The sequence below is a fragment of the Copadichromis virginalis genome, linkage group LG14 (assembly GCF_057382275.1).
Source record: "Copadichromis virginalis isolate Kocher_CV1m ecotype Utaka linkage group LG14, C_Virginalis_male_GT1.1, whole genome shotgun sequence".
Taxonomy (NCBI): domain Eukaryota; kingdom Metazoa; phylum Chordata; class Actinopteri; order Cichliformes; family Cichlidae; genus Copadichromis; species Copadichromis virginalis.
This window is the reverse complement of record NC_140631.1, coordinates 23,035,496-23,060,855: the sequence shown is the minus strand read 5'-3', so window position 1 is coordinate 23,060,855 and position 25,360 is coordinate 23,035,496. Positions and strand designations below refer to the sequence as shown.

Sequence of the window (25,360 nt, the reverse complement as noted above, 5' to 3'; positions counted from 1 at the left end):
TGCCGAGACGTCTCCACGCCTGATGTCAGGTTGTCATTGTCAATTTATCATTGTAGGCCTCCATAGTATCAGTGAAGGGTGTGGTAGAGTTGAGGTAAGCATCGGCTATTAATCTGGCCTCCTCTAGGTGCAGGTGATCAACCAACACTTGATACTTGAACAGCTTAGTCGCGTCCTTAAATGAACTTATATAAACTTATAAACACCAATAAAACTATTCTATGAACTTTGGGGCCTTTTATACACCCTGAATTAGATATGTGGAAGAAAATGGATGGATGATTAGTATGAAAATCTTCCTGCAGATAATGTGCATCGATATGAACAATATATATCTGACAGCTTGTTTGTTTTCCTCTAGGTCTCTGTATTTCTATTTCTATTTGTGTGCTTTTCTGACCGCAGGGCTGTATGTTGACAATGTGTCTGCCAGCACACATTTTGTGTCTTTCAGTGTGTACACTGCTGGGTTCCAGCTGTCTGAGTGGATAAGGCTCAATGAAAGGACAAATGCTACAGTGATTGTAACACACATGCACACACAGAAAGGCCGTGGGTACTTTACCATAATAGATAATGTCTGTGAGCACTGATTTAAAAAAAATAAATAAATAAAATAAGGGGTTGACAAGACCACAGGTTAGCTTTAATGAGATCTGCAACATGGAACAAGACATAATATCATGCAACATATCGTTATTAAAGAGGAATCTGTTTAACGGTAGTAGAAGGATGCATGGTTATTAAATTCAGACCCAGCAGCACGTCTTGGTTCACTCAGTATACTTTTAATTTCATCTTGTCACATAATATAACACATCAAACGTGGGCACAGCCTGTTCAATAAACACAAGACAACAATCATTTGTGCACTGTGGTACTTAATGTCCTGATTTACTGTATACTCACTGTTATAATGCACCTTGGCTTTTCCTTAATTAATAGGAAACAGAAATACTGAGTTTTATTTATTTATTGTTTATTGTAGAAGTATGAACCCAAAATTCTCCTACTCAGAGTAAAACAACAGCCACCTGCGGATCCCAAGCAGCTCAGGAAAAAGCCTCGGAGCAGGAAGTCAAAGGATACGAAATGAAAACTTACAAAGTGCTTCCATTCGCATGACACAGACCTATAAAAGCTGACTGGTTAAAAGTCTCACAGGTGTTCACCTATTCTGTTCATCACAGGATATTTTCTGACACAGAGGAGAACATACTCACTTAACTCTCTGTAACACATAGAAAAAACAGTCGATTAACTAATTAAACTCCTTTAACATTCAGCTCCAATTAGTCTGAAACTCTGATTCACTTAGGCATAAGTCTTAGTCCTCAATAGATATACTTGCAGTAAAACCAACAAAATACAATACACAGTAAGGTTTCAAAAGTCAAAGCAAATGTGGCTACAAATGTAAGATAACCTTTAAGATAAGATAACCTTTATTAGTCCCACACGTGGGAAATTTGTAGCAAATGGGGGAAAATGTGCAGCAGATGACTTGGACCCTGTAAACATATAGTGAGCTTGTTAATATAACTGAGAAATTCCTGCAACAGCTGACGTTACAGAGGACCTAAATCTGTCTGTAGAAAAATATAGAGACACTCATAATTTGTCGATTTTTTTTTAGTGTCACTTTTGAACATAACAACTGCTTGCAATCTTGTGGTCTGTCATTTTTCTATCCTAATGGTTTGTGCCCCGACTTAGCAGTGTGAAAACAATGCACGCACACGCGCATGTGCGCGCGCGCACACACACACACACACACACCGACTCAGTACTTCACAATCCCAGCACTTTTCAAAGTTTGGTTGTCATAACACTTTCAAGTGAGTGCCACACATCCAGAGAACAATTTGGCCCCTCACATCCCAAATCGGAAAAAAAACATTAGAAGCATTAAAGTCAGACGTCACTTGTGCCCTGTGGTGTTTTTTTGTTTTTTTTTTTAGTTTTAGCAGTGCTATGAGTTCACATACATACACAACAATGCACATGTACACACATATGGCGTTACACCATTCCACTCATCTACATGTGCATCGAGCATCATGTATAATACAACAACGCATGAACAATGGGAGGCAAGACGAGTCAAAGGAGCCAGCAGAAAAGTCAGCTCTGTTGAGGACTAAAGTGTATCTGAATGTAAAAGTTAAAACTTTCTCCCTTTTTGGTTTACTAAAATGGAATAGCTGAATGTGATTACACAGAAACTCCACAGGGTACCTTTAATCTCCATAAAGCTTCCTCATCGTGTGTAGGATCTCTGCCAGCTGTAAATAGCATGGATATTATGAGAACAAGCTGGCACTCTTTTACATGTACTGACGCTGCGGTGGCGAAAAAATCTTCCTCCTGCAGCTCCTCCCAGGCCCCTCCTCCTTGAAGCAAGCTGCTTCGCTCTCTCCTCTGCATTGAAGAAGTCCGTGGTGGCCCTAAAGAATTCCAGTGAAGCTCTGTGGCTCCAGTTGATCCCGTGACTCTCCATCCCTCTGTTTGATGCAGCCACGGAGCCCACTGCACCAGCATCATTCCCTTCAGATTGGGTGGAGAAACCGCAGTGACCTCCACGGTCAGTTAGGAGGAGAAAAAAATGTGGATTTGTTTCAAAAAGTTCCAAGGGGACTGTGGACTGGGCATCTCCACGGATAGGGTCATCCTTAGCACACACGCTCAAAACAGGAATGGCCACTTCATCCACATCTCTTAAGGGTTCATTGTGTTCCCAGTAAGCATCCCAGGTAATTGATGTATTGCTGCTACAGCCGTTTCCTGTTGGTGCTGCAGGTGTAGAGTCAGGATATCCAGGCTGACAAAACAGTGCTTCCTCCAGGCCACGCAAAGAATGGCTGGAGAACAGAGTGTCTGTCTGCAGGGTCTCAGCCAGCACGGTCCTGTATCTATCATTACACACACACACACACACACACACAGTTACAAAGACAAATGAAAAAACAGTAAATCAATTCTGAAGAGCTGCATGGGTCTCATACTCCTCATTGGCCTTGATTTGAGAAACTTTGCCATGGTCACGATGTCTCTCAGAATCAATGACTCAACACTGAGCGAGCTATTTGTTGCTACAGTGACATGACTGTTTCCTAAATTGTATGTGCCTCTCCAATTGAAGGTTTGTGAGTACTTATTTGTCTGTTTGTCACACAAGTCTCCTTCTCCCTTTCGGCCCACAAAAACATTGCGATTTTCCGTCTTAAAGGACATAATTTTAAGTTGTACTTCGAACCGGAGCCTTATTGAGCTCCTTTTTTTCTTCCCTTTGCAAGCTACCAAATATCATTAAAAGAAAACTTAAATTTTCATACAGTTGTATTTATAGAATTCTTTTATTTTGGTGTTGTGCTTTGTGTATGCCACATGATCATATGGCCTCATGACTTTGAGTGTACAATGCATATTTTACTCATTAGTATAGGTCAAATTTGTACATCCTGTGTCACAAACCCAAACATAGCACAAGCTCATGCTATGTTAATTTCAGCCACAGCATGCAAGCAGCTCAAATGAATTACCTTGTGACACAATGCCCTTATCCTTACATGGCTGCACTTTGACAATTTAAGCTGAATAAAACTGTTCCAGCACTGAATTCCTGAAATGTTACCGTGTATTTGGACAAATACACACTTTGTCTCGTCTTCTGTTGTTCTGGGGATGCAGCAATAAACCCCAAGAATAAGTCAGAATGGACAAGACAAATTAGCAGTCAAATAATTAGACGAGCTTCTTACATTATGGAGGATTTTACTTATTTAATCATCTGCCTTTTTTTGACTCGCTGTTGCGATATGGATATGCATAAATCATCATACAATACAAAATGTAGCCAAAGCTATAAAAATAAAACCCAAGTGGTAATATTGTGGAGTTAAGGCCACTGTTTTACTATCAGTCTGTCAATACACAGTTTTTTTCAGTCATGTGACAGACTCACTGCTCTCGTGGTCACAACATTACTCCATCTGGCTCATAGTGGACAGTACTGCAGGCCAAAAGTGTTGCTTTTTTCACCAGTCTTGAGTCTGGTGACTACTTGGATCTCTTGTGATCCATATTCTGACCCGGCAGCTTTATTTAAGTCCCTGAAAGTGACAATATCTCTCCTAGACCTGCAGTTCGGTGCCAGGATGAAAGATGTCATCCTGGCGTAAAGTATAGACAGGTACATGTATTTTGATCTGAATGGGTAAATAATGTCACCGTCTGGGAGGTGAAGAACTAGAAATTGTTCATCATTAAAGCAAAGGTAAGTAATACATAGCAAGCTTAAACAAAGCTACATGTAAATCTTACAATTTGTCAACTTGAACATTTACAGTGTAGGGCCAGAAAAGTTCTGGTAGTATAAATTTTTCACATTAATGTCATGTCATGACAGTAAAGCTGACTGATTATTTTCCAGTGTCAGGTAGGAAACATTTCTATGAGCTGCCACTAACAGCGTGTGTCGCTGGCCCTTCTGGCAGCTGTAAATAAACATTGATGTATGCATCTGATAGCACAGCAACTATCTGATATTTCGGCTAAGTTCAATTTGAAGACATTCAAATAATGGCTGGAGTGCAAAGGACTACTTTTGCCCATGAGGTGGGCATGTCCCAGTAGTTTTGACATCATGTAAAAACTATGGATAACTGGTTCTTATCCCCCCCCCCCCCCCTCCTCTCTGTACCTGCTGAGACATATTTTCTGGTACAGCACCAACGCCCCCTGCAGAGGCCAGCACAGCCCACTCTCAAACCAGCTCTGGCAGCGGAACACAGGAGACAGGCAGACAGCCGCCGTCACGTAGCTTGAAGATCCACACTCCCCCAGGTAGGACAGCAGAAGGCCCGACCCTGAGCTCTCGCTCACTGCATACAGTCTACCCGCAGGCTGCCGGTAGCGAATGTAGCGCACAGCCTCTCGTAGATCTGCAGGATCACCAAACTGCTGCAGTTTCACGGTTGTAAGTGGGCAGCTGTTGTGGTTGCGGCGATTGAATACCACGGGAAGGTAGCCATGGGACAGTGCCATTTCACACAACTGTTGAAAGAAACAAAGCAGATTGATTGATTATTTATTTATTTATATACACACACACACACACACACACACACACACACACACACACACACACACACACACACACACACACACACACACACACACACACACACACGAGTAGAAAACTTTTTTAGAACACAGCATCTTCACAGCTGTAACACACAAACATGAATAACATTACTTTTATTGTATGGAAAAAAAACTATTACTGTAGGAAATCAGAACATGGTAAAACTAAGAAAGCTTTGCTTATTAAGTGTCCATTAATTAAGTGTCTAACTTTGCTTAAAGTGCACACGACTGTCTTACAGCATAGGTTTAACTATCAGCTCCCAACAGCACACATCAATGCTCAGATACACTTAAAACAGCTACAGACTATACAGGCTTAAGTTAGCATATTAAATATAAAGTAAATGACAGTACAATTAGAAAAAGACAGCGGAAGAATGGGTTATGCATCTGTAGGTTCTCCGTCATCCAGGACATGGTAGTCTTAAGACTTTGAAAAGAAGGTAACTGGACTTCTCCAAGGTTATTTTAAAGAGTTTTCACCTCTCATCTAAAAGGCTTCTCCAGTTTTAAAACAAGAACTACAGCACCATGTTTGGAGAAAAGCAACCACAGCCTATCAGCACACACACCTCATACCAACTGTCAAGCATAGTGGTGGAGGTGTGATGATATGGGCTTGTTTTGAAGCCACAGGACCTGGGCACCTTGAACTCACAGAGTCAACCATGAACTCTTCTCATCTGAAGTTGTATTCTAGATTCAGATGTGAGGACATCTGTGCAACAGCTAAAACTTGGCCCAAACTGGTTCATGAAGCTGTGGCGGGAGCTTAAACATGGAATTATATTTGTGGTAAAATCTAATTATGAGCAAAGTATTTCACCTCACAAGCACAGGCACAATGCTGCTTATGCAATCCTATAAGGATCTGGGAGTTCAACTGGATCACGAGCTGGAGTGCTCAGCTAACACTGACTTCTACGAAGGCTCAGATCATTCAATGTATGCAACAGGCTGCTCTACATGTTTTATCAGTCTGTTGTTGTGAGCACCATCTTCTTTGCTGTGGCGTGCAGGCATCGAAGCAAAGGACGCAAACAGACTGAACAAACTCATCGGCAGAGTCTGTTCTTGGCATGAAGCTCGCCACCATGGAGGAGGTGATCAGTGACAGAATGCTGACAAGACTGCGGGCAATCATGGACAATGACTCCCACACTTGGGACAAGCTGAAGAACAGTTTCAGCAACAGCTTCCTTGAACTATCTGAAAGAACATTAAAGGAGGTCATTCCTTTCTGCTGCTATCACACTCTTCAATTCATCGACTTGGGTCAGGTCCACACGTGTGGAACAGAATTAATCACGCCTCAATGCATCCTGTCACTCTTGTACACCACAAGATATATTTGCATGCGCACTTGTCTTTTTATATTTATACCTATATCTCTATATTTATCTATTCATCTTAATATTTATCTATCATTATCTCTGTTTCTACCCTCATTTTATATAAGTGCTTGATGTTTGTTGTATATTTGCTGCTATGACAACCCAATTTCCCTCTGGATTAATAAAGTCTCTCTGATTCTGAATTAAATTCCTCACATGTAAATTCAATAACATACACAGGTAGAACTCAGCAACCAACTACACAGAGAATCCATTACAAGAGTATCCACTTGACAAGTGCTACAGCAGATTCACGCTCTTGCAGGCAGTGCTCGCTCTAATCAGACTTCTCATAGTGATTTCAAACGAGTAATTCCACAACCTTTGTGACTGAGACATTCAGATTATACCCTCAAACGAAATGACACTATGACAGCAACATAATTGCTCTTTAATACCATATCTGTTCACAATTTAACAAATAAACTTTGCTGAATTAACTGCCAATAGTTATTTTTTTGCGGCGTAATGACGGAAATACTGACATCAATGGATGGACTTTAATGCTTCCGTTGGGCTCTGCCCTCCAAACTGTCAAAATTTAGACTGATCAGAGAAAGCAGAATTCAGCTTTGAGAGCACAGTTGCTTGTGAGAGCAATAACACTTTATTTCTTTATTTATGGTACCATGATTGCATCAGTTTGCACAGGTATTTGCCCATCTAGGGCCCACAAAGAGGTTTTCAACCAAAGCAAATGTGCCTCTGTGCAGTCCTCCAAAATCCCAAATGCATTCTGCTCAATATGACGGCGATGCTGTCCACCATTATAAGCTTTATGAACAGGGAAGGCTGTGACAGTGGAGTTGACTAGGAATGGAAGAAGCATGAAGAAAACCTAATCAAGGCTTTTAAAAAAAGAAAAACACCATAAGAAACACAGACAGTGGCTGCAGTGGACACTTAATTGTTTTTAACACAGCATTTCATTTCAGCTTTTTGAATGTAGAGATGGGAATAAACTCAATAAACTCAGTAGCTCACTTCCTTTCAATTGCTGCTCTTCTTGGCAGTTGGATCCGCTTATCAGTTCCAATTGCGCTTGTACAACAATCAGCTGATTTTAGTTTGTGAAGGGAGGATGAAAATAGTGACAGTCTACAGCGTGGATATGGACATTACTTTTATTTTTATTGAAAAAAAATGTTGCAGATTTTGCAACAATGTTGCCGATGTAAAGCGCAAACATCTGCATTTGCAAGCACCTGCACAGACAGCATGCTAACGCTAAACTAGCTAAGAACCCAGAGTGATGTTAAAGCTGAGTGAAATTGGTGTGTGGAACTTTACCCTATAAGTTGATATTGTTAACTAGTGTTTGGTTGTTGTAACCAGGTATTGTTAACTATGAGGCAGCGTTTTTCAGGTCATTTTACAGAGAAAACATATTGTACTATAAAGAAAAGTGTTCTGTGTAAGATTACATTATTTTCTTTGATTAACATTGGACATAATATAGAGGGAAAATACCTGCAACACACACTAAGATTTGACCACATAACGTAATTTATTCTAGACAAATGTCATGTTTTTGATAGACTCTCAAAGCTGAGCCAATGAGAATTGATAAGGAATCAAATCGAAACGAGATTTAAAAATGGAACAAGAATTGCTAAATTTGATCAATTCCCATCCCTATTTGTATGTTAGAACTTCTCTCTTCTCTGCAGCTTGCTGACAGACCAACAACATCACCAGCAGGAGCCCACAGATGGACTGTATGACATATTTATGACATAGTCCCCGTCTGACAACAGACGCTCTTTGCAGGTAGATGGACTGTCTGAGCATGCAAAAGGACTGCAAACAGGCAGACATGCAAACATAATTTCCCCATTAACCTGCTGCAATGCTCACCAAACAGACACTCTCACGTGCATGATGAGGTTTTTTTTGGCTGCTGAGATCTACACATGCAGGTTGTTGAATTTATGTGCAAGGAATTTAATTGTGCATACCGCATTAAATAGCTGCCCCTGTGCAATAATATTATTTGCTCATGATTATATTTTTACACGCCAATTTTTACACAAACATAATTTGAGTTATTGCTGCTACAGGTTGGTCTACAACTTACTGAATCACGGGTTATTCTTAGTTCTCTAACTTTCCTTTTCACATGACAAACAGACAACATCAAAAAATAGTGAACCTCTTCGTCTTCATTTATTACCCTGGAAAAAAAAATGACTGTGATTTAACTCTGGGAAGGTTTTGATTCAGAGCAGATCACAAATGACGAGTGATTTTCTAAATTACTGTGAAAAGCTCTCCATGCAGAGAGGGACTGAAAATGAGAAACTGCTGCAGTCTAGTCTCTAAATATTACCATTAGACCAAATGACCCATTATGTTGTCTGGAAGCACAGGGAGAAGATTTGTCTTCCCTCTAAATCTGCAGTGCTTCTAATCCTTTATCTCAGCACAAGAGAAGGAGAGTGCACAGACACACAGAGGCTTGTGACTCGGGACGACGGTGAGATTATTGTACATTTTGTGCAAATAAATGGCTGGATTTTAAATGACCTTTCACTTTAAATCTGCAGGAATCCCAACGGGCTGCGGGAAGAGCATTAAATATTTACCAGCTGAGAAAGACTGCAGTAGCAGTTTTGCCACTTCTTCGTTGTCTATATGAAAAGAGGATTTACTGTGCCAGACACATTACTAGGTCAGTGCTGCGCTGAGTTCTTATACCAGAACATCACTCATTTGCTCATTCATTAGCCTCTTCCTCAAATCATCAGGATTTGAGAGGAGCACACAGGAGAAAGGACTATTCACATATGAATATAAATCACTTCTGGGTTCAGTTAAATTCCTGGTGATGCAGAGAAACGCAGAGCGATCTTACGGTTTCAGCAGCATATTAGAGCTGTGACAAACAATGAGCGCTCCAGCTGTGATTAAATTAGGAGAACTGCCCGCCTACTAAGGTATTTTCCAGTCGCACAGTGTAAACAAACATCAGACGGTGCAGTTTACCCACAATAATGATAAAAAAAGCTTTATCATTAAACCTCAAAAGGACTTGACGTTTTTAGCCTCAGCATTACCATTTGGTACTTGATCACGAAAGATTCTGTGATTTTAAAGTCGCTGCAAAGCACATGTCAGATCAAACGTACATGTTCTAGTTTGTGGGGATATATTATACTAACACTATGCAGTTGGTTTTGTTAGAGATTTAAGTTTAATTGTACTGCAACAGCCACTCCAGCACTTTTTGGCTGGTGCTGATAAACTGTCAGCTCCGTGACAAATTCCTCCACCCAGGGCTGCACACACTGCGCAACACCCCTTGTCCTCACACAGCGACAAAGACATTAATACCAGAAGGCTTCTAAAGGTCAGCGGTGCTCACATTCAATTAGGAATGCTACTTGATCAAAAGCCCTTCAGAGGCAACAACAATGTGTCCGCTGGTTAACAGTTTGCTATAATACTATTCAGCAGTCACATGTACAGAACGTCAACACAAATTTTTGCTGCAATATATTACCATGTTGCCGTTTATACCGCCATTCACTTTAGGCTATTAGTTTTAGACGTTTAAATCAAAAATAGAAATCTACAATTTAAAAAAAGTTGTTGCATTTGTTATGTATTAATCACGATTTCTGGTGTCCTGGTTTATTTAAATGGTTGGCAGTTTTATGACCAACTATTTGTATGAACTCTAATCAAAGGAAAGGCTGTTTCATATTAATTGTTTGGAGTAAAACACACAAACAGTAGAGAAACAAAAGCCTGTGTTGCTGGAAGAAATGGGTGAGTTTATGATGCAACTGCGTTGCTTTACAAAAACCAATGCAAGCAAAGCGTGAAACTGATTTGTGGATGTAACGTTGCATTAAATCGAGAACTTTGTGAATGGTTCTCAGAAAGTTTTAATTTCCACCCTTTCCAATTTGTTATGTTCTGTACAGTATATAAAATTTAAGTATAAAATAAAGCAGTCTGCATTGTTCACTTACACATGCACTGGTTACTTCATTAGGCACCAGTGCTTTACAGCCACCTGGCACCAGCTCAGTGCATTTAAGCACGTAGACATGATCAAAACGACCTGCTGAACTTGAAACTGAGCAGCAGAATAGGGAAGAAAGGTGGCTTAAGTGTCTTGAATGTGGCAGGGCTGGTGCTGCCGGAGGCGCTGATCTGAGAAAGTAGATCAGCAGTTCACAAACTGCTGATCTACTGGGATTTTCCCACACAGCCATCTCTAGGATCTACAGAGAATGGACTGAAAAAGAGAAAATATGCAGAGAGCAGCAGTTCTCTGGGTGAAAATGACTTAGTGATGCCAGAAGTCAGGGGAAATGGCTTGAACCTGATATGAAGGCAACACTAACTCAAAATACCACTTGTTACAACCGAGGTATGCAGGAGACCATCTCTGGACAAACAACTTGTTGAAACTTGAAGCAGATGGGCTATGGCAGCAGAAAAACAACATGCATGGATTCATCTTCCCTTGTATCAGCGGTTCAGGCTGCAGCTAGTGCAACGATGTGGCACCAGCTGGTATTACCAAGGCGCACTTACTGAAGAAGCCATTGAGGTTATGTGCGCATCTTTATACATATCTTGACATATGCACATCTTACACCTTTAAAAGATGGAAATCAGATTTTTGCAAGGACAACTCAGGTTGAGCAGTTTGGAGACAAACTTTGGGAGTCACGGCTGAGATGGTTTGGACTCTCTCACTGCTCTGACACTATAAATTATAAAAACTGATGGGGGAGACGGAAAACAGATCCATGATCAGGTTTTTTTTTCTTGTGAAAAAGACAGTAAAGTATTTGATGAACAGTATGCTCAGGATTTTGGCGCATTTATGCAGTGCTTGTCATATTTTGTTTAATACTGCTGGTTAGCTTTTTGATAAACATACCCTTTTTCCAGAATCGGGAATGTTGAGGTTTTATTGCATCCCTCACTGACAGAATCATGAGTGTTGATATTAAAAATTTCCCCACTTTTACTGAGCAAGTGCTACGCAGCTATTCCATCCAAGACGTTCGTAAGCTGAAAGCTGCTTTTTTAACAGTAACATAAAGAAATGGTTAAAAAAATGTAAGTGATAAAGTGTAGTTTACATGTAACCAAAACATTATCTAAACCCCCATGTAGTGCATTTCTCCATTGCTGCACCAGGCCAAGAAATAAACCACAGTAAAGTATTTCTTAATTTCAGTCTCACAGTTTAAGCAAGCAAGATGCAACTTGTTAACTGGAAAGGTTTATGAGGACTGGTGGGAGTTAGTTTCCACTGTTTCCAAGGCAAAACAGCCACCAGCAACTACCAGCAGCTGGGTATGAGGTATGCAAGTACATTTAAAACTCTGACCTGAATATAAAGGCAGTAAAAAGTAATAGATATGATAAACAATGTTTAATGCATATGAACCGTACCAGAATGAGAGAGACGAAAGAGGTCTAAGACAAACTGTGAGTAAAAGTATGAATAATTGATGAAGAGGTGGTTCATTCATAAATTCATAAATCCCTGGAATGGGATGCGTTAAAGAGGAGGCGACAGGAACCACAAGCCCATAAAAGAATCTACATGTTCCTTGGTTTCAGTCTTGTGTGACAGATATAGATGCATGGTTGTGTTTGAGCTCTTTTTATCTTTGCCTCTCCCTCCCACACACAGAGACTGTGACTGCTTTATGCATAGTGAGTCTCACCAATAGCAGAAGCAATCTTAATTGGTGCACATCCCTTGTGGTGCCTCAGTTTCCAGCCCTCCCAAGCGTAAATGACCGGGTTCATTGTAAATACTGTATTCTGATAATGGGTGCCAGTAAAAAAAAAAAAAAAAAAAAAAAAAAAATGCATGCTGCACCGATCACTTACTCTTCATCTCTACATCATTCAGAGGCTTTTCCTTGTGGTAAAGCTGTAGGCTGCACTCTCCGTTTTCTTTGCTTCTTCTTATTTCTTCCTTATTGTCACTCTCTATCCTTTCCTCTTTTTTTTAAAGAGTTGCCCTAGTTTAATGTCAGGCACATTTGATTTTCCAGTATTCCTGCAGACTTGTCATTTCTGACACAGGGCTGACAGTAAGCCTGTGAGTGCTTTACACACAAAGCTAACAGTATGAAATGAAGCATGATACCAGGTGGCCAGAACGGTGAATGAACCAACAAGCGTTCATGTGGAGCAGCACTTGCACTTCCCCGGCCTTCACAAGTCAAGCGATGCTTTGTAATCCCTCACTCAATTACCTCAGTGTATTGAAAGAGCAGTTGAAAGACTGGCGCAGCCACTGCATCTGCTCTTTTCACTGCTCTGCTCTTTCCTTTCAACTCAACTTGCCATGGCTTAAGCTCAAATGGCTATTTGGCGTCTTCTCTTTTTAATTAAGATGGCAATTCACTGTGCAAGGGTGTGCATTAAAAATTACCTTATTTGTTTCTGGTTTTATTTTATTTTTAATCATTTGCCCAGCTATTTAGCTCTTGAAATACTCAAACTGCTACACTTGTATTTTTGATGCAAAAACCTCCCCCAAATAAGACAGAACGAACTCCCAAGCGACTGCTGTATTTACATCACCTTGGTTTATGCTGTAACACTGATAAGAGGAACAGGGCATCTGTAAAAGTTCACAACACAAGTTGAGATTCATCTGCTGGGGACTTCAGCCATTTGTATCTGCTTCTGTCTCTAAAGCAGATACAAATGGCTTCCTGTTGTCAATACGCTGTATACAAACTACTAGCCTCCTCTTTGTTCCACAATATACTTCTTTACACTCAGTTAAGTTTTTATTGACATGCCGATAACGCACGAGTTACCTTCAGGACATTTCTAGTGATCTTCCCAAAAGAGTTTGGAATGATGAGAAGAACCGGACTGGTGGAGTGACTCGAAGTCCTGCGACGTTTCTGGTAGGATGGCACAGCCCAGTCCAAGGCCACCACTCCGTCATCACTTAGCTGCAGGTTATCTCGCACAAACTGGACCGGGCTTTCGTACGGCCAGCACGCCTCGTAAACACTCTGGAGAAAGGCGCTGGCCCGCCATGTCCAGCCGACACACGGTGAGTAGTTACTGAAAGTCCAGCAGTGCTTCAGCAGGTAGTTTGCCAGCGCGGAAGGTTTACATATTAGCGCCACGGTGCGTTGCTTCTCACCGGTCAAAGCGCCCACGCAGGCCGACTGGGCATCGTCGCTCCCCTCTCGCTCCGAGACGCACTTCTCCGTCTTGCCTTTCGCCACCTGCTGTAAAATTCCAAATCTCTGAAGCAAAGCATCGCGCTGGCTCTCGGTACAGAAATATTTGGAGCCTGGCCAGATTGAGACCACCAGGATCACAAAGCACAGAGCCAAAAGCCATTCCAGCATTGGCACGGTTCGGGATGAGCAAAATGCGACAACGCGAACACTTTCCACTTTATATTCTACATTTGCATATTGCAAATTAGTTAACAGAAAGATTAGCCGTCTTGCACCTTGCTGCTTTTGTCTGTTGGTGCTGAACTCCTCAGTTAAAGCTTAGTGCTCCCTCCGGTGCCAAAGCGCACGAGTCCCCGGTCATTACAACCGCGCGGTCCCGATTACGCAGCGTTTCTGTCATTCCAGCTCCCACAACAGAGGCTAGTTAATGCCTTCAGTTGTGATTATCTAGCTATAAAACACGCAGGGACAGTTCCGTTCACTTATCCACACTGCACTTTCCCGACACCAGCGCTTCCACCCAACAGTCTATAGCGCGAGAAATATCCGTGAGCAACGCGCTGCTGGAAACGCCCCCCACGATGGGTCCCATTAAGACCAACCCCTTATAGGGGAGAACAGGTATGTGTGGTTATCTGTGCTGTTATTTACTCTCCCATGAAAATACTTCCTGTAAACAACGATTTTTAAAAAAACAACAACAAACAAACCCGTACACTTCGTCTCCATCAGCCTCATGGAAAGAACCACACCCTCCCGTAACTGCACTTTGCTCTTCACACACGGTGGAGGCAGACCTGTGTACCGCGCACGACCATTATCAGATGTGACCTTGTACTCGGAAAGTGTGAGAGAGGTAAAAATGAATAAAGAGTGATCTGTGAACTTTTGGTGGAGACCCTGTTAAGGCTTCTGTTCATCTTCAGTTTTGCTTGGTGGCACAGTTTTTGTGATTTTCACTTGTGGGAAAGGCTGAAAAAAGAACAATTGTCATTAGACACACAGACTCTTCTGCAGTTTAACTGCGGGGAGATCCAGTTTGTACCCTCTCATCTCTCTGGTGCCCGAACTCAGCATACTACAAAATTCAAATGAATGAAAAGAAATTTAACACTTTAACGATTTACAAATGTTTCTCTTCTCCACTGTGTGAAGGGCGGGACATTTGAACACCATGCATAAAAGATTTTTTTAAATCAGACACGAGGTGAACCCATATTTGTATTTACCATGGAATATCCCATTTGAATCTTTATCAGTAGAATCTAAAGCTATTACTAAAATACTGTTAATTAATTTTGTGAAAAGCTTTAGTGCTGTCATCTGTTTTTGCAGTGAAATATATCTTTAACACTCAGTCTAGAAGCACAACTAAGTGCTTCATCCTGATCTCACAGTGACAGTGTGGAGATGTAATGTGTACAGGCAAGAGGAAACACACCCAAACGGAAACTGGCAAGGCGATAGTGCATTGTGTCTTTGTGACAGGTTTCAAGCCTGCATCAGTCCACTGGATTAGCCAGAAAGAACAAATAGCCGACACCAAAACATTGAGCAGAGAATAAAGAAAAACAAGAGACCGAAGCATTGTGGTAACACGCCTCACAGGCACCAAATATTTGCTTTTCTGCACTTTGTGTGCATCCATGCGTGCAGTGATGCTCTAAAGTTGGGTGATGACCAGCTTCAATTCAGTTCTTTAACTTAATCTCTAGAATGTGTATATGTGTTCAGTCCCCTTAAATATTGCATTCAAGTTCTGTTTTCATTTCCCAGAAAACTCTTTTTCCTCCACTGGTTCTGAAAATGATATATTACCCTTCTTGCTGCCAAACGATTACAGCCACGGCTATTCTTGGACAAGCAATCATTTTTGTTTGTTGGTGAAATCGGTTCATTTTGAAAGCTAATCAAGGAAAATTCTGACCTCTGTGCAGTGCATCAGACTATCGAAGTCTCTAATAAGCACGGGTTTGCAAGTGTCAGATCAGGTGTTCTCTTTAAACCAGTAACAAATCTCATTATGCATTACTTTCTGTATATATGTGAACCCAATATTTGTAAGCGATGTTCTCCAATATTTGGTATTTATAAACTTGCTTTACTAAAGTAAAATGTGAGGCTCATTCACAATGATCACAGTTAAATAAACCATCTTACTGATGTAATTTGTAATGGATAGAAAGGGTCAGGACTTCATGTGTTTTGGATTTTAGATTGACTTTTGCACAGAGGCCATTTTTCAAAGCGGTATTAATTTGAAAAACTCTTGAGGTCAAGATGTTGCAATCCAGATCCAGTCTTTGTTCAGTCAATACACTGACTCAAACAGTCCCAAGAGACAAACTGGCGTGGACCACAAAAATACATTTTGCATTGATGAGAAGAGATGAGGAGGAAAATGAACTAGAAATCGACCTGACTTCTACAAGTAAAAATGACTACAAAGTTTAGACTAAACAGATTGTGGTGCTTTTTTTATGTTCAAAACAAACATCAAATGCTGTACTGCATGAAAAATATCCTCATCTTTGCAACTACTTATACCTGACAACAGATTGTAGATCCCATCAAACATTAGGAGAATAAGATAAGATAAGATAAGATAAGATAAGATAAGATAACCTTTATTAGTCCCACACGTGGGAAATTTGTTTTGTCACAGCAGGAAGTGGACAGTGCAAAAGTTATGACGCAAAAATTAGAATACAATAAGAATAAATACAGTATACAGCTGTACAGAATAGAATAAAATAATATACTATATACAGTAGAATAAAATAGAATAAAAATATACAATAAGATAAAAATAGAATACGAATGCTATATACAACTGAGTAAAAATACAACGATGCCAGAAAAGATTATTGCACTTAGTGTTATTGCACATGTGTGGATGTGTGTGTTTGTTCAGTTAAAGTCTTTGTTGTGGAGTCTGACAGCAGTGGGGAGGAAAGACCTGCGAAATCTCTCCGTCCCACACCGTGGGTGCCGCAGTCTCCCACTGAAGGAGCTGCTCAGTGCTGTCACAGTCTGCTGCATGGGGTGGGAGATGTTGTCCATCAGGGATGACAGCTTAGCCGCCGTTCTCCTGTCACTCACCACCTCCACTGGGTCCAGAGGGCATCCTAGAACAGAGCTGGCCCTTCGGATCACCCTGTTCAGTCTCTTCCTGTCCCCAGCAGAGATGCTGCCGCCCCAGCAGACCACACCATAAAAGATAGCAGAAGCCACCACAGAGTCATAGAAGGTCTTCAGGAGTGGGCCCTCCACCCCAAACGACCTGAGTCTCTGCAGCAGGTACAGCCTGCTCTGCCCTTTCCTGTAGAGGGCGTCTGAGTTATGAGTCCAGTCCAGTCTGTTGTTCAGATGAACACCAAGGTACCTGTAGCTGTCCACAGCCTCAATGTCCATACCCTGGATGTTCAGTGGCTGCAGTGGAGAATGCTTGTGCCTGCGGAAGTCTACCACCAGCTCCTTGGTTTTACTGGCGTTGATCTGGAGGTAGTTCAGCTGGCACCAGTCCACAAAGTCTTGAGTCAGTCCTCTGTACTCCTTGTCGTCCCCATCAGTGATGAGGCCGACTATTGCAGAGTCATCAGAGAACTTCTGCAGGAAGCACTGGGTGGAATTGTGGGAGAAGTCTGCAGTGTAGATGTCTGTAAGAATGAGTGTTTTCCCAGGAGTGCTGACTGAATAAGAAAAGAACTGGGCCAATATGAAGATGTAGCCCAGAGGCTGCATTTTGCACCCTGGATGAAGTCTCCTGGCTGAGATTCTGCTGACATTTACGTACACTGTGTAAGAGGAGACACAATCAGCATAAAGAACTAAATGCAAAAGTTAGAATATCTTGCTGCAACAGCTTAATGAATCAAGAATGGATTTTTACCTAAAAAAAACAAAGCACGATCAAACCAAATTCTAGTCTTTAACTTTTTTTAAGGGTAGTTTTAATATGAGAATTGTTCCAATTTGAATATGAAACTAAGGCCGACAAACAAAGTCCATATACAGTGCTGTGAAAGTATTTCCACATTTCTGATCCCATTTCTTTTCCTTTTTTTTCCTTTTTTGCAAATTTGTCACTCTGTTTCAGGTGATCAAACAAATTTGTAATATTAGACAAAGAAAACCTGATTAATCATTTCTAAAATGATTTTATGTATTATTGGTAAAATAGCCATCCAACCCTACCTGACAGCAGTTGTGTCACCCTTGAAGAGTCTTTCACATCCCTGTGGAATAATTTTGGCCGACTCTTCTTTGCAGAATTGTTTTAATTCAACCACATTGGGGGTTTTCCAAGATGAACGGTCTGTTTAAGGTCATGGAAAAGCATTTCAATTGGATTTAAGTCCAAACTTTGAATAGGTCACTCCAAAACCTTCATTCAAACTGATGGCTGGACATTGTGTTTCAGGATTTTCTGGTAGAGATCAGTGTGGAATACACCAGGCACAGACACACGCACACACAGGTAGGTACAGCCAACTTCCACATTTATTCAAGTGTTGTTGTTTTGACAGCTGACTCAGTCACACAGTCTGACAGCTCACGAGCCCAGCTGATCTCTCCCCTGGCCGCTCCTCCTCGTCTCACTATAAACACAGCGGAGGGAGACCATCATCAGTCCATAAACAACATCAGCTGTTCTTACCGGCCTCGCAGCGCCACCCTGATGAGCCTTCCGCTCCACTCCTCCCCTGCAGCTGCGCCCGGGGCCACGCCTCCGCCACAATCAGAATTCATGATTTCATCAAATACAGCAAGTCTTCCAGGTCCCGAAGCAGCAAAGCTGTCCCAGACCATCACACTACACCACCATGTTTGACTGTTGGTTTGATGTTTTCTTTTATGAAATGCTGCTCTAGCATCACTGCAGATGTAATGGGGCTCAAACCTTCCAAAAAGTTCCGATTTTGTCTTGTCAGTCCACAGACCTGATCTTGGGGATCATCAAGCAGTTCTTTGGTAAATGTGAGATGAGCCTTTGCGTTCTTTTGGTCAGCAGGGGTTTTCTCCTTGAACTCTCCCATGGATGCCATTTTCCCCCAATCCGTCTTACTGTTGAATCATGAACTCTGACCTTAACGTAGACAAGCGTGGCCTGCAGTTCTTTATATGTTGTTCTGGATGATGCATGCATGGATTAATTTTGTTAGGCAGGCCACTCCTGGGAAGGTTCACCGCTGTTCTCTGTTTTCTCCATTTGTAGATAATAGCTCTCCCTGTGGTTCACTGAGGCCTTAGAAACTGTTTTAACCCTCTCTAGACTGATAGTTGTCAATTATTACTGACATGATGTGTTGATTTTTGAGATCTTTTAACCTACTAAACTTTGTCAAACAGGTTCTTTTTCAGTGATTTTATTGATTTAACAGCTCTGACAGTAATAAATTACTTTTTCAGGGGGGCAGGTAGTTTGGATAGCTTCTGTTCCTGTAATAAAGGACATCATCCTTTAAAAACTGCATTGTGTGCTTGCTCATCTATCTTTGTCCAGTGTTAAAATTAGTTTTATCATCTGAAACAATTAAATGTGCAAAATATGCAAAACAGAAAACAGACTTTGTGACTTTTTGAAGAAGGCAAACTTTTGTTGGAAGCTTCTTTAAAAATACTTAAAGGGAAAAAAGGTTTAAATCACTGAATCCATGGTTTTTATCTAGAAGCCTGAAAGTAATAGAAGCCAAGTTTCAATTAAAGGTTAATGTAAGTTCGAGTTTTGCGTCTCTCATCTTTTATACACATTGCAGTTTCCGTCTCTTAGAAAGGGTGACTCATGTACAGTTTCATTCTCAGAAATTTGACAGATGTCATCACCAGATTTCCAGTTTTGAGATCTGGATTTATTTCTTTAAATTGTGGAAATGTATAAGATCTTATCTTCTATGCTTTACATCCCGCTCAGTCACAGTGGTGATCATCATGCTTTAGCTCACCGCAGTGTTGCCAATCTAGCAAGACTAACGGACTTGCTGTTGTTGCTCTTCCACCACAAACACAGGTCTCTGTCTGCGCTCACCACAGTGCAGCAGCACCCAGATGATTGTGTGCACGGTATGAGAGAAAAAAATAAAGTCAGTGTTGTGCTTCTACTTTCTTTCTAAGGGATCCTTCTCTATATAGAAGTCTTTGTGCCTGGCTAGCTGTAATTTGCGAGCTCAAACAACTGTCACATCTGCACATACAGAGGAGACTGCTCTGCTGGTCTCACACCGTCCTCACCCCCTCCTCTCCAGCCTCAACCTGTCATGTGCCACTATGGAAAAGCCAACAACCTTTGACATCAAAACAAACAGTGACTCTGTCATAGTTCCACACGCACATCCATAATGCAGGGAAACGTTTGGCTGAGCCACAGTTTTGTTGATGTTCTCCTGTTTTCTTCTCCAACACACCTCGACGTTTAGGAAAGCAGAAACCTCACAGTCACCTCTCACCCAGCTGCTGTAATGGCAACCATATGCAGAGCTCATGTTTACGCTGGCTTTAACTTCTTCAAACACTGACATGTACTTATGTGGTGATGCAGTAGATGTCCTCGTCCTGAACCCGGACTGTGACGTAAGCCTTTCCCTGACTGAATTATATCCATGATCTAACAAACATATCCTCTTCCTCTGGTGAATATTTTGAAGGGTTGCAGTCTCCGGAGAATGTTGGACACACAGAAACAAATGTCTCCATTTGCTTTGATAACATCATTAAATTTGATATAAAATGTAGAGAACACACATTATTCTCCACATCTACCACAGAGTAAGAGAGATAAAAAATGAGGTAACTGCGAATGTTTTCTAAAGTCACTGCCTGTGACTTTCAGCCACAGTGTAGTTTTACTAACCTCTTGCACATGTCAGTGCATGACCACTTCCTCTCAGACGGCCTTCCTGTCCCACTTAAATTTCCGTTGATATTAAAACGTAAATTTTAAACATGACATGTATAAATCTTGTCATTTTGCAATGACAAGATTTAAGTGTATGGACAAAAGCAACTCACTAAGCTTTACCTGCACACCCTTGCCAAAAAAAAAAAAGAATAAACTGTAAGTCTGAGCTTATACATGCCAATACAGGTTAGTATGAATTTCTTCATAACAGCCTTCTGTTTCATTGCTTACAGCTGCCATTTGCCTTTTGGTTTTTGTCATCAGTCATTTGGTGTTGTTTCAAATTCAGCTTGATCCACAATACTGGCAGCAGAACCGAATACCCCGTGAACTGCAATATGCCACAGCCCTGTTCTAATTTTAAAGCCCATCAAGAGGAAAGCTAATCTGAGACTAATTCTCTAAACATACCCATTCTCTCAAATTAAAGGAAAGATGAGGAATAGATTGGAAAAACAAAGTGTTGATGCACCAGTAGTCAAAGAGGGAGGAGTAAGAATTGGGGGTAAAATAAAACAAAAAGAGGAAAAAAAGGACCTGGAGAGTCTCATAGAAGAAGATGCTACAACTTAATATGATTGTAAAATATGCAGAATTATGTAGATCTGCCCTGAATGCTTTCATAGTTTGCTTCTTGACCCTCTTCTCAATAGGGATGCCTAATGGAAAATAGATTAGACGGAGATTAGCAAGTCTTGGCTGTCACCACAACAGTCCTTACTCCTATTCCTGTGCTCTAGTTTTGTCTAAGAAATTGAGACAGGTCTACTGTTACGCATACTGTATAATGTATTAATAGGATAGTATGCCAGTGTTTTCCAGCAATAAACCTACATGCACACTTTTAAAAAGCAAATCTGAAGTGTTACTTTAAATAAGGCTCTGAATACCTAATGGTGGGTGATACGTCAATACACAAATATCTGCCGTATCACTTATATCACCAAATAGATTTCTGCATTTGTTTATGTCTTTGAGTCTTTTCATTAGTTGGAGGCTCACTTTGAAAATGTTAATAACAAGCATTTCTAAGAATGTTATTACACGTTTTCATTGATATTTTATATTATTGAGAAGATTTGAAGTTTTGAATCCAGATTCCACGCGACATGGTCAGAAACAGTCAAAAAATCATTAAGAATATGAAATCCTGTTTCAGCATCACATCAAACTGTATTATGAGTTATCTTCTGTTAAAAAAAAAGTCTTTCCATTTTGAGGAAATCAAATCATCACAAGGAAAAGCATCAGCAGGAGCTCGCAGCTGGAAACAACATGATCTCGTGAAATGTCAAACGTCTCTTAATGTGGGGTGCTTGGCAGGTTTTTACTAATAAACACTCTTTAGCTTCACTTCCCAGACGTGCGAGGAGTTTGGACAAATAGATCAAGAGCTGACCTGCACATGCACAATATCATTTCATACCTCTCGGTCATTAAAGGAAGTTACGATTAACAGGGGAAAATGTTTTTCATCACATGATTCTAAATTGCAAACATGTGGTCTGACAGCACTCAGTCTGAAGTGTTTACTGATGTTTTTCAAGGATATATTGGCAATTTTATGGGCTGAAAATAGGTCAATACTACTGGAGCCACTGGTGACAGTCAAACATTTGCAAACTATCTGCACTATTAAGAAGTATGTAAAAAAACAAAACAATGTTAACACCTTTCAGTGAGATGCGATGATTCCCATCTCCCTCCTCTGACTTTGAATGATTGTCTGTGAAACATGCCCTCGTTTTCATCCATCAGTCCAGCCATTCTCTTCCACTTATCCTTATCAGGTTTGTGGAGGCACTGGAGCCTATCCCAGCTGTCATAGGGCAAGAAGAGAGGTATAGAAATTTAGGCCATTTGCTGTTGTTTGCTCAGCTTCTACTTTGTATGCTTTAAAAATAAATAAATATGTGGTTATTTTTGATCGTTGTAGGAGCACCACCAAGCTGCTTTCTTTCCCTCCAGATCCTCTTTTGAATTGGGCGCAGTCAATTAACTCATTCACTGCCATTGACGTCTATAGCCGTCAATTGCAGTGAATGAGTCAATGGGTTTAACTCATTCACTGCCAATGGCTGGCAGTGAATGAGTTAATTTAATTAATGAATTAATTTTTGCATAAACCCACATCACAACTTTCTCTGAAGTCCCCAGCTCCGAAGAGCCCTCTAAAAGTGTGTTGTGTCACATTTAGCATTTAAAAACTGCAGTGAGTGGAGAAAAAGGGTGCTGCTCCAGAAACCACCTTATGATTGCTTTACTTGCTAGCAGACTGCTGCAGCTGCATGTAGCTTGCAGCTTGTTTGCAGAGACTTGCTAACAAACCAGCTGGTTAGCAAGTGGTTAACCAGTCTTTAAACATGAAACAATGCTTCACAACCAAAAAAAACCCAAAATGGAGAACCTTTACCTACAAAGTAAAAGATAGCACTTTTTGCACTTTCACTTTCACAATTGCAAGGAGATTTTTGTTGCAGCATGCTATACCTCCTTAGTTTCACGTAGTGACAGCCAGCATCCCCCGAAAAACACTTGCATGGCAGCCAGGCAGGCAGACTGGAGTTTACAGTATATTGCCTTGAGGTGATTGTTGTTGTGAATTGGGGCTATAAAAATAAAACTGAATTGAATATAATTGTATAATGAGGGAAGGCAGTTTTACAGATCTATCTATCACTAGAGCAGCAAAGGCTAATTTCCTTTTCAGCTGTAGTGTAAAGGCCAGACACTATAGTGCTCCTCTGAAGGACCAGTGTTCAGGATTTAGTTTGAATGCATTGTAATTGTACTGTGTGTGCGGTGGCCCTGAGAGGCCAAATGGACTGCAACTTAAGAAAACACCAGCAATAAGAAAAATGCTGCAAAAGCACACAAAACAGAATGGAAATAGGAAAAACAACAACGGAAATAGGAAAAAACGACAACGGAAATAGGAAAAAATAAAACACAAAGAGGGAAAACGAGTACAGAAATAGGAAAAAGAAAACAGAGATAGGAAAAAACAGATTTCCGAAAGCACAAGGGAAGTGTTTCTGGGAAGACAATAACCCGACGGACTAGTTGCCGGAACCCAAAACATGATAGGTGTGTTTTATCATGATTCATATAATAGTGATGATGGATTTTTAGGCTAATGGTTAGTCTAACGACTTACCTCTCATCTTTTCTTTCCTCACAAATCCTCCACTTCTTTTAAGTATCACCCAGCGCAATTCTTAGCATATTTGGTTCCTGCAACTGGTCCGTCGGGTTATTGTCTCCCCAGAAACATTTCCCCTGTGCATTTGGAAATCAGTTTTTTCCTATTTCCGTTGTCGTTTTTCCTATTTCCGTTGTGTTTTGTGTGCTTTTGCAGCATTTTTCTTATTTCTGGTGTTTTTTCTTAAGTTGCAGTCCGTTTGGCCTCTCAGGGTTATGTAGAGAAGAACACTACATTTTATTTGAAGTGGGAATTTTCAACCGGGACACCCAGATTTCCAGTTGGAGAAGTCTGACCCAGCCCAACTTCATCACATACTGCAATCCAAGATGGCAACAATGCACGTAAACATTAGCACCACTGTACACATTGTAATCTGTGCTGTGACTGTTGTGTATTTATGATCTGCACAATAAGCCCGGCACTAAGCACTGACCAGGCTATTTCCATGAGCATGCATGTTTTTTTTTTTTTTTTTTCATTCCATCCATTCTCTTACGCTTATCTAGTTCAGGGTCAAAGAGGGACTGGAGCTAATCCTAGAAACCATAGGGCTAGGATAAGCTTTTTGTTTGTTTGTTTTTTAAGGAAAGAAACCCCCCAAAACAGAAATCAGAACAAGAATTTCTTTGTGTTGCAAGTGATGGATGAATGAACGTTGTTCTGGTAAGAACCAAAACAACGTCTGTTTTATTTTAACTCCAGAGTGGTATGACACCCAACTCTGTCATCTCACTTCTGAGCTAACTGGAACGCAGCATGCATGTTTAATTGGTTAGCTTTGGTACGTCATTGGCCACCCACCTAACCTCTACTTGGCAGAGATGTATAATAAAACTCAAACATTGACTCAGATCATTCATTCGTTCTTTTGTTTATTTAGTTTGCAAATAAGGATACAGCATCATTTTGTCTATGAGTTCCTCATGAGCTGTAACTCTCCCAGTGAGTCTTATCAGTTAATTACAAATCTTTCAGCCATTGTGCAAATAATTCAAATGCTACCAGAATTACGCAGAGGAATAGAGGAATCATCTGCACTTTAAAACTGAAAGTTCCTGCAGTTTAAGCAACACTATTTCTTGTTGGACATGTGTAGAAAGAAATCAGGTGTCTGTTCTTGACCTTTTACTGATAGTTGTGTTACAGCTCTGACGATATCTGTGTTTGTTCTCGCTGTCATTGTTTATAATCCAGAGGGATCTCCTTAATGACACAAGCTTCAGTAATCAAGGCCATGTGAAATTGGGAATTCATTTTTTTCTTTTTATTTGCAAGTTGGTGAGTCATGAGAGCACATTATGAAATGTGCAGGTTGACATGCTGATGTCATAGCCAAATCTTAAAAAAACAAGCTGTTGACTGATTTCTATTTATTATTTATTACAATAGAGAATGTAAAGGTCAAAATGAAGGCTAATGGCCATCCTTGTGGCTAATAGAACAATATGTAAGGACAACAATGCTCATTCAATCTACAAAGAACTGAATAGTTGAAAGCTTGTCCCAGTTGTTCATGCTATCA

The 25,360-nt window shown here is 40.7% G+C and overlaps 1 protein-coding gene across 1 annotated transcript; it reads right to left on the bottom strand.

Annotated features, from left to right (window-relative positions):
• Nucleotides 1–624: 624 nt before the first annotated feature.
• On the bottom strand, nucleotides 625–14,279 carry abhd15a (abhydrolase domain containing 15a). Its single transcript, XM_085429962.1, has 3 exons — nucleotides 13,355–14,279; nucleotides 4,703–5,055; nucleotides 625–2,912 (listed from the first exon to the last, which is right to left on the bottom strand). Exons 1-3 carry the CDS (start codon nucleotides 13,901–13,903, stop codon nucleotides 2,261–2,263), a joined length of 1,554 nt encoding a protein of 517 aa, XP_085286088.1. The 5' UTR covers nucleotides 13,904–14,279; the 3' UTR covers nucleotides 625–2,260.
• Nucleotides 14,280–25,360: the final 11,081 nt, after the last annotated feature.

Excerpts from the sequence above, each read along its gene's own strand:
- abhd15a (XM_085429962.1), bottom strand. The coding sequence starts at position 13,903 with ATGCTGGAATGGCTTTTGGCTCTGTGCTTTGTGATCCTGGTGGTCTCA. Across the intron at positions 5,056-13,354 it reads TCACTAGAAATGTCCTGAAG|TTGTGTGAAATGGCACTGTC; the intron begins GTAACTCGTGCG and ends TTCTTTCAACAG. Across the intron at positions 2,913-4,702 it reads CAGAAAATATGTCTCAGCAG|ATACAGGACCGTGCTGGCTG; the intron begins GTACAGAGAGGA and ends GTGTAATGATAG.